The sequence below is a fragment of the Acanthochromis polyacanthus genome, chromosome 18 (genome assembly GCF_021347895.1).
Source record: "Acanthochromis polyacanthus isolate Apoly-LR-REF ecotype Palm Island chromosome 18, KAUST_Apoly_ChrSc, whole genome shotgun sequence".
Lineage (NCBI taxonomy): Eukaryota > Metazoa > Chordata > Actinopteri > Pomacentridae > Acanthochromis > Acanthochromis polyacanthus.
Genome location: NC_067130.1, coordinates 10,496,076 through 10,509,638, shown reverse-complemented (window position 1 = coordinate 10,509,638; position 13,563 = coordinate 10,496,076). Strand labels below are relative to the sequence as shown.

Below are 13,563 nucleotides of genomic sequence, written 5' to 3'. Positions count from 1 at the left end.
TTCCTGGAGTCACTGGGTGTTTGGGGTTTTACAACAGACACCCTCGTCCAGGTGACCCGACTGATCAAGCCTCAGTCTGTGTCCAAGTGGCATTTCGCTGTCCCCACTGCTCCTCCCTTTTTAGCCAGAGCCATCAAGATGCTCTCTCTGCTGCATCCCTGTTTTTACTGATGGCTCTCCGCCTACTTGCTCCAGTTATTCCTAAGATTCCGTAGGCCTTCTGTAGGGAATGTACGGTGGCTGACAGGTGCAAATGCGCTACAAACGGCAAAAGTGCTGCAAACACAGAAGTGATCCAAAACCAAAAACTCACAAACACATAAAACACATGCAAGAAAAAAATGCTGCAAGAGAAACGTGCTGCAATCACAGAAACGACGCAGAAGCAGACTTGAAAAATCACAAAACAAATGCAAATGAAAAATGCTGCAAATATATAAAAACACACACAAAGCCCCAGAACAACTGCAAGAGAAAAACACTGCAAATTCACTCCACAATGGAAGTGCACCAGACACGAAGAAGAAGAAGAAGAAGAAGAAGAAGAAGAAAAAGAAAAAGAAGGTGTGCAATTTCTTTCAGTGTGAAAAGGTACGTTTTCACACTAAAAAACATCAGACATTTTCACTTTCTTCTCCTTCTTCTTCTTCTTCTTCTCCTTCTTCTCTTCTTCGTGTCTGGTGCACTTCCATTGTGGATTGAATTTGCAGCGTTTTTCTCTTGCGGTTGTTTTGGGGTTTTGTGTGTGTTTTTATATATTTGCAGCATTTTTCGTTTGCATTTGTTTTGTGATTTTGCAAGTCTGCTTCCGCGTCGTTTCTGTGATTGCAGCATGTTTCTCTTGCAGCATTTTTTTCTTGCATGTGTTTTACGTGTTTGTGAGTTTTTGGTTTTGGATCATTTCTGTTTGCAGCGCTTTTGCCGTTTGTAGTGCATTTGCACCTGTCGGCCACCATAGGAATGGCCTACAAATCCCCTGCTGCCCACCTCCACTGGCATGCACCTGGTCTTCCACCCGTTGGTCCAGCAGTTCTCCACCAGCTCTTGATATTTTGCCCTCTTCCGCTCATGAGCTTCCTCCATCCTCTCTTCCCAGGGCACAGTCAGCTCCAGCATAATTAGCTGCTTTTGCAGCCTCTGAGATGAGGAGAATGTCTGGCCTTAGTGTGGACTGGATGATGTGTGCTGGTATTTTCTGTTGCCTCTCTAGGTCAGCTGACATCGTCCAGTCCTGGGCTGACATTAGCACACCGGCAGAAGGTTTCTTGGCTTTCTTCTTGGGGATCTGGCCTTCTTTAAGAAAGCATATTGCCTTAGGTGGAGCTTGGCTGAATTTGCTGTCTTTGATTCCCTTGTCGATTGCCTCGGCGATGGACTTTTGGACCTGGTCGTGCCTCCAGCGATAGCGACCATCACTCAGTGCCTTTTGGCAGCTGCTCAGGACGTGTTCCAGTGTCCTTGTTTTGGAGCGCAGAGGGCATGCTTTGCCCAATATGAACACAATGGAAGGGCTGGGCATTAAAAATGGGTCACTTTTGACCCATGTTGTGAATCAAAGGGTTAATACCACAGTCAGATGAATATGTACACACAGCAAGCTTTCCTCTGCCTGTGATATTGTGCTTATTGTTGAGTTAGTACTTGCACAAGACTAAATTATGACTGATTTTGTTTGAATTTGTCCCCTTTTTCTACAGTCTAACAATGACATCCTGCTGCCCGCCATGAAACTCAGAATCCCTCCGTCAGTTACACTGAGAAGTGACATTGCAGTGGATGTGCAGAGGAAGGCTTTGGATTATTTTAAAGTCACTACTTTCACCAGTTATACTGAAATCAAACCAGAGGACTCCATGATATTCCTAGTTCTTCAGAAAAAAGACAACCCAGCAGGTAAGGCAATCAAAAGTGAAACCTTTTTTATTCTACTTCGGGGAATATTCTACAAAGAGAGTCGATTGAAAACTGCAAAATGCCATAATTTACATATAATGCATGTAACACAAAGCCAGAAAAGGTATCAAGAGGATAATGGCTGCTGTAATAATAGTCCTAATAGGAAAAAGTGAATCATCATGTAACACATACAGAGCGTGTCATGCTGCAGTTTGAATGACCTTCTGCAGGTTTTTTTTTTAAAGTTGTCAGTAGCTCAACTGCCTGACTTTCAATAGGACTCCATGAAAGTACACTAAAAGAGATAAATTGTTGCAAATAGCTTACTTTTTGTTGATCGATTGTAATGTAAGGGTGTTTCCTCCAGTTGCAGCAACAACTCCAGAAACTGTCAACCCCATTACGACTAATTCCCCTCATCAGATGCCCCTGCTGATGCAGCTCTACACCTCCCCAGACTACCGTTCACCCCTGGACCCCAACACTAAGGTTCAGAGTGACAAGAGAATTTATGCAGAGGTATGAATCCATTGACCCTTTGGTTTGCATATAATGTCCCCTAACTCAACTCTTGCTCAACAATAGCTGAGTATAGGGCAGACAATGTGCAATACCTACATGTTGTATGTAGTTTGTAAAGCTGCAACAATGTATCCTGATGCATCAGTCCAGTAAAATTACTTTTCAGCTCAGATTTTGTTTGCTGAATAAAGAAATTAAATCCAGTGCTTTTCTTATGTTATCTGCTTTGGCATAATGCTGGATCAATATGACTGTTCAACAGCAGTTGAAAGGTGTATTGTTAAATATATCATATTGGTTCAGCATCACTTCACTGTTTTGTTCTCATTGCATACAGGTTTGCTTTTTTTCCCCCTTCCCTTGCAGTTTATTTTGCTTCTTCTCTGTTCCCTGTAGATTTCTGGCCACACTTTGGGGGGTATTGTCTTGACTATCAAGGTGATCAGCTGCTTTGTGCGCTCTAAAGGCTCCTGCCCTGTGGTGAAAGAGCTGCCCTTCATTTCAGAGGCCTGCTCCTTAAATTCCTGTCCGAACAGCACTCGGCTCAGCTTCTCTTTAGATCAGCTCCAGGAGCTGACATCCACCACGTGGGACCTTGAATGCTCTGTCAAACTGTGCTACAGTGAGGTAGGAATTCATCAACAATTTTGATGTCATTTGAAGAAAAAAGTTATATTAATTTTTACAGCTGGAAAACATTTGACAACTTGGTCTCTCTGCATAAAGAAAATGCAACCTGCTTTGCAACTTTGCTGCCTGCTGAGTGTTCCCGTCGAGCTTATGACATTTTGACCTTCTGTGTGTTTTGACAAACTGTTCTCCTCGACCTCTTCCTTAGAAATGTGGAGATGGAGGAAGAGTGAAGAGGAATCTGGAGGTGACTCAGCCGTGTCTGCAACCACCAAGTGAGTTCCATTTGAACTCCAAAATGTGGATCAGTTCATTTTTTTGACGCAAATCTTAAAAATTATCCTTTGTCAAATTTTGGCAAAAGATGTCTGATGGTAGCCTTGAGTTTACAATTATTATTTTATAACAGACCCTTTCTGAGAGGATGTTTCAAATGCAGTTGTTTGACAATAAACTCTGTGAAGTCTCCGAAAACGGAAACTTTTAAATTACCTCTTATGCCTTCAGGACTTAATTGCCAGGCTGGTGCATGGTCAGAGTGTTGTTGCTTGCTGCTATAATTTTCATTCCTATTATTGCTTTCAGTGCAACAACAAATGCTGCACAGGCGGTTGTCATAGCAGTGAACTCAGGATATGCGGTGATGCCAGAAAGGGGCTGCGGGGCAGGGCTTTGTCCTTTAGGAAGGTCTGCAGGCTGACCTTGTGGCCACAATCAGAAGTGGCGGCTCTCCGGGCAGGAGGAGGGTGGGGGTGGGGGGGAGGGTGGGGGGGGTGGGGGGAGTGAAGTCCTTTGTGTTTCCAAAGGGTCTGACTGACTGTGCTGCTGTCCAAACACAGGCGCTGCACCTTGTGCTATTGTCAGATCAATCAACACGGTTGACTCAAACGAGGAAAGATTCCCTCCTAAAAGAAATAATAGTCTCCATGTGATGATTAATTTATAGGGGATTGTTTCATTTTTGAGCAAAAAAAAAAAGACACAAGGAAGTAAATGGTGATTAAATGGAGGAACTTATGGAGTTTCTTTGTAATGTTGATAATGGATTTGTTTATGCCTCAAGCTTCTTTTATGCTGCCTTTTCTTCTAGAAAGGAAAGATAAAGGTTGGTATGTCAGTGGTGGGGAAGCTGACTGAACTACTCATCCATGATTTCCTGTGTCCTGTTTGTCCTCCTCTTTGACTTACAAAATTAGAAACCAGGATCGAGTGAAACACAAGAGTGGACCTAGTTTTACAGTAACATGCTGGTTCGATCTGTCTGTTTTCAGGGTTCAGTTCAGTAGTCAGCATCAGGGAGACAAGGGTTACTATACATCAGCAGGACTACCAGACTGCATTCTGTTGCAAGCCTTCACTGGCCAGTTCTGAGTGCCCCATTCATCAATCTTTCCTGTTTGCTAGTTTTCATACTGAGGGCTACAGGGAGTCACAGCACAGGCCTGCTGTCTCTCTCCTCCTCTCCACCTGCATTGGAGCTTCTGCTTTCTGCTTCTGTTTATTCAGCTTTGCTGTCTGAGCCTCACTTGTACAAACGAACACAGCAACTGATTGCAGAGAAAAAGTCTCTTGAGAAAAACTCTGCTCAAGTCGCTGTGATGTTTCTGAACCATTCAGGGTCAAGGAATGTTCCTCACTGTTAGATCAACAAACTGGGTTGGCTGTTATGAATGCAGTCAATCCAAAGAACCACAAGATGTCACTGTTTCAGTGCTCTGATTCATGTTTCATTCAGCAGATATGTTCTATTCTTAATATCATCATGACAGTATTTATTGTAGTTTTGGTTTCAGACATGTTTTAAACCCTATGGAGTCGTGTGTGCTGTATTTCAGTTTAAATCTTCTATATTCTGATATTATAAATAAAAGATTTCATCTCAGTTCAAAGATGGAATTGCACTTCACACAACTATTGTTAAAAGGATGTTTTGAGTAGTCACAAGTTTGACCAAAAAAACCTTTCTTCTCTTCTAAGTTTTCATTATTTAATGCACATAAGGGCAGTAGAGCTGTACTGTATGAAGCCAAGTGCAGCACGTAGTAGCTTAGCATGTTCCATCAGCAGGCAGGAGGCTGCAGGGGCAGGTGAGAGAAAGTCATGCAAAGGTGATGATTAGTTTCTTCCAAATGTTCTGGATACTTGTGGGAGGGTCTCTACAGGCAGCAAAAGGGCAGAAGTGAATGTAACTTGCACAGTTTCACACAAAGTTGTGCGTATGCAACCTCGCAGGGTCACACGCTTTATTCCAAAGGTCAGATTTTGATAAAAGTCTGGAAATATATCGAGTGGAGTCAAATGCAGAGCACACTGAAGCAGTCAAAGTTGACATCATCGCTGTAGCTTTTTAAATTTAAAACCTTGCTATAAATCAAAATTATTTTAAAGCTGCTTTTGGTGGAAAGTTTCTCAAGGATTTAAGAACATCTCAAAAGTCAGAGGCATATTTATGCAGTCAGATGATGCAAGAGCTTAAGGTGATCTATTGTGTAGTCTTTTTAAAAAGATGTCCGTCTCAAGGAAATCCATTCCTGGCCTTGCTGGACCAAAATGACTAAAGCATAACTGTGAGACGGCCTTGCCAGGTCGGTACAGTATGCTTGTCCCACACTACTTTATGTCAGAGGCTTGAGTGAGTTTTAGTGTTTGCATGTTCTCTTGCCCTTTCGCAGCTGCTTTTAGGGAAAGTGACTTTTTTATAGCCACTGGCCCCCAGTTTTATGTTGTCTATTAATGTTTTCCTAGCCGCAGAGCACATTGTATGGGCCAAGCCAGCACAGCGCTTCCCCGAAGAACATCACAAATGGCAAACTTGATTGTACATTTAAATTTGTATCATTGCATTACAGCGGAGAAAATGACAGAGCACACATTCATTTTTTTATTTCAGTGAGGTTGAAGTTGAACATTGCAAGCGTAATGATGTAATAATGAATGGAAATCACATTTTTTTATAGAACACTATATATGTGTTTTATTGATTTTTCAGGAGGCATTTCACCGAGTAAATGGAGACCTTCAATATACAGATTGCTAACTTCTAGGAGTTGATGGAAAGTTTTATGTTGCCATTAAATCTTTTTTACCAAGTGTTTGTTGCCTGTGTTCAAATTAATGGGCTTTCTTGGCAGTTTCTGTGAAGAGTTCTCTGTTTGTGTAAATGACTGAACTTTTCAAATGTCTTTTTATGCTGGTGGTTAAAGTAGATGATTGCACTATTAGTGTACTACTTTATGCTGATGATATAATTTTGCTTGTTTATAGTTCTTGCTGAAAGGTGCTAAAAAATAGTACATCTATAAAACAAATCGGTTGCACAGACTACAGTTACTTCTTCACTAGTTCAAAGGGTGTTAGTATTTTTTATTCAATTCAGCAGGTAGGACACAGGGTCTTTTCTGAGCAAATTTAACTTATGCAATAATCTGACTTTTTGCACAAATCTTGCTAAAGTATGCTGTACTTGTTAGCGATTATATTTTACCTCTAGGGGTTCACAGATAGGTGAATTACAACAGCGTACATTGCAGAGCTTTTCATTCGCTTTTGGGAGTTCATAAACTTACCCCGCTTTTAGCTACTATGGTATCTGACATAAAAGCCAGAGGATTCTATGGAAAAAAGGCTTTTGACTGTGACTAAGCAGCAGCTCCATAGAATAATTTTAATTGGCACATACTGCAAAGACACCCCTAGGTTAGTTGGGATGAAATCTTTTTCAAAATCTTGAACGGATGTTTGTGTAATAATGTGTAAGTGGGATAACTGTGATGTAGCACATAAACTGTTCCTCATGTACATAGAGGTATTTACTTATGCATATAAGATAAATGGTCTGTTGACGTTTTGAACAAATCTAAATTAAGAGCATACTGTCTGCTGAAAAACAAACACAGCATTGTGACTATGGTGAATCAGAATTAATTCACATCTCTGTGCGCACAGTTACATTCAGGTACGTGAGCAGCAGCTTTAGAAACAGTCAAGCTGTTTAGGCTTCCTGGAGATGTGATTTTAAATAAGACAGAAGACAATCTATTTTATGTTGTATCACTAATTGTATGATTAATTATGGACTGCACTTTGATTAGTTCCCCAAGATGAATGCTGCGTTTCTGATTTTATTTCAGACATATGGGTTCTGTAGAGTGTCTTGAGACAATTTGGTCTGTAATTAGCTATATAAATAAAATTGAATTGAGTTGAAGTGAAAATGTTTTTTGTTAGCACAGCTAGATTTTATAGTGACAGCGCATGGTAGCCTTTTATAGTTCCACATAGAACCGACACCATAAGACTTTAAACTGACCTGTGAAGAAGCTTAGTTGTAATTCAAGCCTATAGGAAGACATAAGCTCATCACAACATCTTCAAATTGATTCAAAGTTTATTTTCAGGTTGGGTAGTTGAAAGTGCTGCTGATTCTTAAACAGGCCTTTTATTTGGAACTCAAATCCTTTAAAGCATTGCACTGGAGCAGAAGTAGACATTGTGGTACTGATACTGTTGAGGCATCCTCTTAAAAAGAGGAACATTAAGAAACACATGCGGAACTTTAACTTAATGTTTTTTGGGGGGTTTTCTCCCAAAAAAATATCTGACTCATTCAGCTACCTGAGTGAAGCATACAGTATGTTTTATACACTTGTATAACTACTTTGAATATACTATCATATCTTAGCTCACTTGCATCATTCAAGTTCTGTGTTAGAATGAATGGAAACTATCACTTTTGATTTACTGAAGCTTGCATACATTGTCTTTATTTTTATGTTTCAGCTCCACCATGCTTTGATTTTGGCCTACCAGGAGTTCTGGGAATTGCATTTGGAGGGTTCCTGATTGGAGTATTACTTATTGGAGCACTGTGGTTTATCAAAATTAAAACAGGTAAGTGCAGGACCCTGTGTTTCTGCTTGAATTTTAATATGAATACATTTATGTCTAAATTTGAAATTGTCTCATTCTGCTCAATTCAGGGTACCCAACTGGACTGGATATGAGCTCAACTGCAGCCAGTCTTCCAGGTAAGGAATTGTGCTTTTCTTTTCAACAGTTATTTTCTTTTTTTTTTATATCCGGTTCTAATTCTCTTATCTCTTGTCTCTTCTTTCTTCAGGATGTCCCTGCTCAGGAGCGAAGCGACAACCTGTTTCCACTAACCCTTCACCTTCTGAGAACAGCAGCGCCAACGCTAGCATCGGAAGCACCCAAAGCACGCCGACCAGCAGCATGGCATGAAATTATGCTATTTCCTACCAGCAGGGCCGCCATCTCCCTTGAAAGTCAGCTATACGGGTTTTGTGCTTTTTCTTTTCTCTATTAATGCTTAAAAAGCATTTCTCCCCCACCTGCCCTCTTTGAATTCTTACTTAAAAAAGCACAAGCCATGTCTTTGACATACCACGTCTGAAATGGATGTGATCTGGGAGTTTGTAATTGTGGGTGGGGAGGCCTGGATGACGGCTAACTGAAGTCTAATCATTGGCTTCTGATGCTCACCTTTGCAGCCTCTCTGTAAAGTCGAGCTCTCAGACAGGAAGTTAAAAAGGGCAAGAGAAAAAAAAATTGGCTCCCAGCAACAGGAAAAACAAACCATATCCCCCAAGAGCTAACAGGAAATTCACCGCATTCCTTTGAATGAATTGTGCTTGTGTGATGGCAGCACAATAACAGTTAGACAGGAGACAAACCAGTCAAAAGACTCACTTTGAAAAACAGATGAAAAGCTGTTTTGCATTCACATCTAAGCAACTAAAATATGAAGGTTGGTCCAAAAAACGTCTTTAACAACATCTTGCAGACTGAACAGATCCACACATTGAGATCTTAAACCAGTCAATGTAATGGTCACTTCAAGGACTATTTGTCTTAATTGGAGTTTAAGGTTAATGGTTAACAGCTACCTCCTATTATTTAGAAATCTGGAGCTAAGTTTGAACTTAAAACTAGATTTCTCTGGTGAATTGATTATTTTCTGCCTGTTTAATTTTTTTATATTCTGTGTCACTTTAGGTGATTCTTATTGACCCACTGGGTCCTTGTCGCTCACAAAGTAATGGTGCCATTTTTATGCTGTCCAATAAGTGTATCAGAGCCCTTATATTAATGGCAACTTTTGCCCCGAGTGTTTAGCGGAAGTTACAGAGAAATGTACTTCATTTATCAATTATTCAACATAACCAATCTGAAGTTTTTTTTATGGCCCAAAGGTATCAGCAAATGTATAACCCAATCAGAGTCTTATTTATGTAAACTCAGAAACCACCCCTTTTGAAGTCTATAGTACCACATGCAGAGATGTATGGCTGTATTCAGAGCTGAGCAATGTACACAAAATGAAAAACAACTTCCAAAACTGCACATCAGTTTTCTAATAAAACATTCAGATATGGACTATTGCACCACTCACCCAGCTATGACCACAGGGTGGAGTTTCCCAAAAATAGTCTCTGAGGTAATAGTCTCTGAGGTAGAATTCCAGTAGTTTTCCTTTGGCACGATATCCATTCTCACTAGAATCACTCACTAGAATCAATTTGCTGTAACCACAATTTTACAACAGAAATTTCCTGTCTGTGCAAACACACAAAAATACCTTTATGTATTGCATTAAAATGTTTTCAGACTGGTTTAATCATCACTTTTTAAGCCCAGATACATCTATGTATTCTACTTAACATTAAAAATTATGACTGTGACATGAAGTTTGCTTCCTCTTAGTCATTATTTTCATTCACAATGTAGCCAGCCACTAAAGTTCCCCACTATTTTGTGATTGATTATGATTTAATTCCTTTAATGGATGTTATGAATCACCAGGATTTTCCTTTGACAAACAAACCATTCCTACTCGTTGAAGAGGCACCACCTCAGTGAGACTTATTTCTCAAAGGGGGAAGCTTAGATACAATGGGTAGATTATATCAATCTATCTAGATCTAAATTCCCTTCCCAATAAAAACTTCTCTCATTTAACTTTTCATTTTTAACTTTTGAACTTTAACTGCCATTTAAGTCAGCTCTGAATGCAACCAATTTGCACTTTGTACATTAATCAATACACACCATGAGTCATCAAACTGTTGACGGCATCAAAACCGTTTTAAGAATTCAAATCTGGCTTTATTTTCATTTGTCACATAATTGTAATGATGTGGAAACTGTCATTTGAGAGCAATTAGTTTGTTGTTAAAATGATTAACTTCTGCTTTCTACATCTGATGGGCTGCATCAGCCACTGCAGTGCTAATGCTAGACATAAGCTACATAATTGCATGATGGAGACTTTCAGGAGGGTTACAGTCACAGATTGACGGTTGATCCGTGAACCCACTTTTTTTTCAATGTACATATTTAAATGTTTTTAATATTTTTATTACCTCTTTAAAAATATTCCCCACAACACATCAAGTCTTGTTGTTATTTGCATGATATACAGTATATAGTCACATTCCAAATAGTTAATCACCTTCTGATTCGGGTTGTTAAAATAATTTATTCACCTTCAGACATAACAGGAAAAATGTTCCAAACCAACTGCATTTGTAAAACTTATTGTCTCCTCATTGTATGTGAGCTGCGTAGCATATTCCCCATCCTTTACAACTCATTTTGTGTGCATGTGCATTTTCTCTGTGTGTGTCTGATTTCCTTTGTGTATTGCTACGAAGGCAGAGAATAAAGAGGGCCAGTACAAATTGCCACTTGAGTATTTGTGCAATATGATGAGGTAAACTTGTATGTAATGTCTATATGTCATTTTTACCATGTGTTTTTTTCCTTATTTTTGTAAGTGTTGTATAATATTCGTCCATTTCTTAACCTGATTTGTTCTTTCATATATTTGAAGAACTGGGACAATTCTTAATCAAGGCACTTATCAAATGCACAACATTAGTTTTGTATAATTTTCATTTTTTTTTTTTTTTTTAGTCTCATGTACTTCAGATCACACCGTAGTAGACAGTACGTGTTACAACACACGTCCAAGGCATTCCACTGGTTTGTTGGTTTTACCCCATTTGACTTTTGTCCTCACCGTAAGGTTCCCCCTGCAGTCCAAAAAACACTGCATATCTCTGCTAACTGACATCCTGACATTGTACTGTGTTCATTGTGCTATCTTCAGTGGGTGTTATGGGGAAGTGCATTCTGAATTCTTAAGACAGGATGTCTCACCATAAAGTCGCATCCCAGTTAATATTCAGCACTCTGGCAGTTATCAGGATGGAGCCACATGTAAAATAGGAAAAATGCAGCAATCAGTGAGAACTTTTTTTCATTTAATTTTAGGATGCGGTTGCAATATTAGACATATTCTTCTTTTTTATATGACAGGTATTCTAAAACCTGCGCCAAAGCAGCACTGGTGACTTGTCTGAGCACCGGCAGTAAAATCAGACAGGTTGTCAATTAATTCAGTTGTTAACCCTGCAGATCTGTTTGTTACCTCTACAAAAAAGCTTCTCAGACACTTTACACAAAATGTGTGTGCCTATTTGTGCACAGTATACATACTGTGTGTGTTCACATGTCTGTATGTAGGTGTACAATAGAAACTACATTTATGCGAGCAGATCCTTCCTCCAGACCCACGTCCAAATTCTGTATTCTTCCCAAAAACTCAGAAGTTGCTACAACTTGTCAAAATCTCTGCTTTTATTTTATAATGTATAAGATGCAGTGTTATTTTTGAGCTAGAGTGGGCAGCCTTTTACCATTTAAAAGGGGTCGTTTTTGAGACAGTACTCTACTGATGCCATGTATTTCTATGTTGTCTCAGAGAAACATATGTTTTGTCTAAAATCATCCTAATAAAGTGAATTTGATACGCATTCTTCGTGTTTTCTGGTGGATTTCTTATACCCCGGTGGCTGTGTAGTGGGTGAAGCTTTGCGCATTATGTGGTGTTGGACACAGCAAACTCCCAGGATTCACAGGATCTCCCAGGACAAGCAATATCAGGGAGAAATAATGCAGCACGCTTTGCAGAACACTGACATGCAATAAAGACAGAACCCAGGCTGTAAAACATATTCATGACCCCTGTAAAACCCTAGGAATGATGAAAGACATACTATAGTATGGTGAACATGCAGTAAAAATACACATTATTTGACTGATCTGTCTACTAGTGTGAAATAGGGACTTCATGATATTAGAAACATCACTCATTTGACATGGTTTTCAACCCGGGCCATGGGTATAGTTTGTTCTAATCCTAATTAGAAGGAATCTCACAGCTTACCACAGTCTAAACATGTTAAATCCTGACTGTATGTCATAAGCATGAAGCTAGCTCTGTAGCCTCAACTACAGCGTTTATGAGTGCTAAGAGACTTAAGAAGAAATATTAGATTTTTTACACAAATGTATGTGCAAGTACTTTTAGCATTTTGAAGTGGAGATGATTTTATGTAATACCATCAAATGCAACGTAGACATGCCTCAGCTGTTAAATATAATATTTCACACTGAAGCAGAGTAATAATATAAAGCTGTATAAGATTGAAATACTTATTTACCATTAATATGTATGTGTGCGTTTTACATGGGGGTTGCGCCATTGTGGTAGATGAGGCTCAGATTTTGAATTTCTTAATGGAAAACACTTGCTAGTTAAGCTTGGACAGTTGTATATGATATATATATATAAAATTTGTTCGTGTTTTCTTATTATTATTACTAACGCAGAGCCTTAAAATTGTGCTTGTGTCTGACTTATCACAAAGATACTTTTTCACACTCTGTTTTTCTGCTTCAGGAGACTCTGACTCATAACTGACCCGAAACACAATGAGCTTAAAGGATGGAAAACATCTTTCTCTAGTGATGTTATGAACCATATACAGTACAACCTTTATTGTTGGGTGAAATAATGAAAATAATGGTGTTTTCTCTGTCTGTGGCCTTTCCTTCAGCTTGAAGTCTTCCTTTTATAAATTCAATCAGTGTTTTCAGGAGTGGAGCCAAGGCACACAATACATGTTTATGGACAGCCTTCGTCTCCGAATATGACCATGGAACCATTTGGCCTTGCACAGGATACATATTGTGACGCGTGTGTCTGTGTCTGTCTGTTGCATGTCTTTTCAAGTTGTTTCCGTCTCAGGACAAATCTGTTCGTTCCTGGAAAATTGTACCTGGTGAAATGTGCTATCTATGCATAAAGCATGCTACAATGGCCTCAGGGCAAAACCAGTTGTCACAGCTCTTTTCTGTGAAATTAAGGTGTGAGTAAGGAAGAAAGGTTTCCCTCTTCCCTTGACAGTATCATTCAGTAAGTGTGGTTTATATGTAAAAAAAGGAATGCATGTCGGTCTTGTATGGAGTTGTGAGGATATATTTTAAGAAGAAAAGAAAAAGAAAGTTACTGTTGCCAAGGAGTTGCTTTCTGACTGTACACATCATAGCGTGTTGCTAGGCTCAAGAGCAGCAGCATCAGTAGCAGATTAATGTTTTGCAGGAAAACATTAGAAAAACTATTTTCTGTTACATCAACTTTGATGTGAT

The 13,563-nt window shown here is 39.3% G+C and overlaps 1 protein-coding gene across 1 annotated transcript in view; it reads left to right on the top strand.

The window, feature by feature from the left end:
* eng (endoglin) overlaps positions 1-11,885 on the top strand; it is a 42,677-nt gene extending 30,792 nt beyond the window's left edge. The window contains exons 8-14 of the mRNA XM_022204129.2: positions 1,698-1,893; positions 2,264-2,415; positions 2,815-3,045; positions 3,257-3,323; positions 7,828-7,938; positions 8,028-8,075; positions 8,168-11,885. Coding sequence (XP_022059821.1) covers positions 1,698-1,893; positions 2,264-2,415; positions 2,815-3,045; positions 3,257-3,323; positions 7,828-7,938; positions 8,028-8,075; positions 8,168-8,289 — 927 coding nt within the window. The 3' untranslated portion in view covers positions 8,290-11,885. The remainder of the gene's footprint in view (positions 1-1,697; positions 1,894-2,263; positions 2,416-2,814; positions 3,046-3,256; positions 3,324-7,827; positions 7,939-8,027; positions 8,076-8,167) is intronic.
* The last annotated feature ends 1,678 nt before the right edge of the window (positions 11,886-13,563 follow it).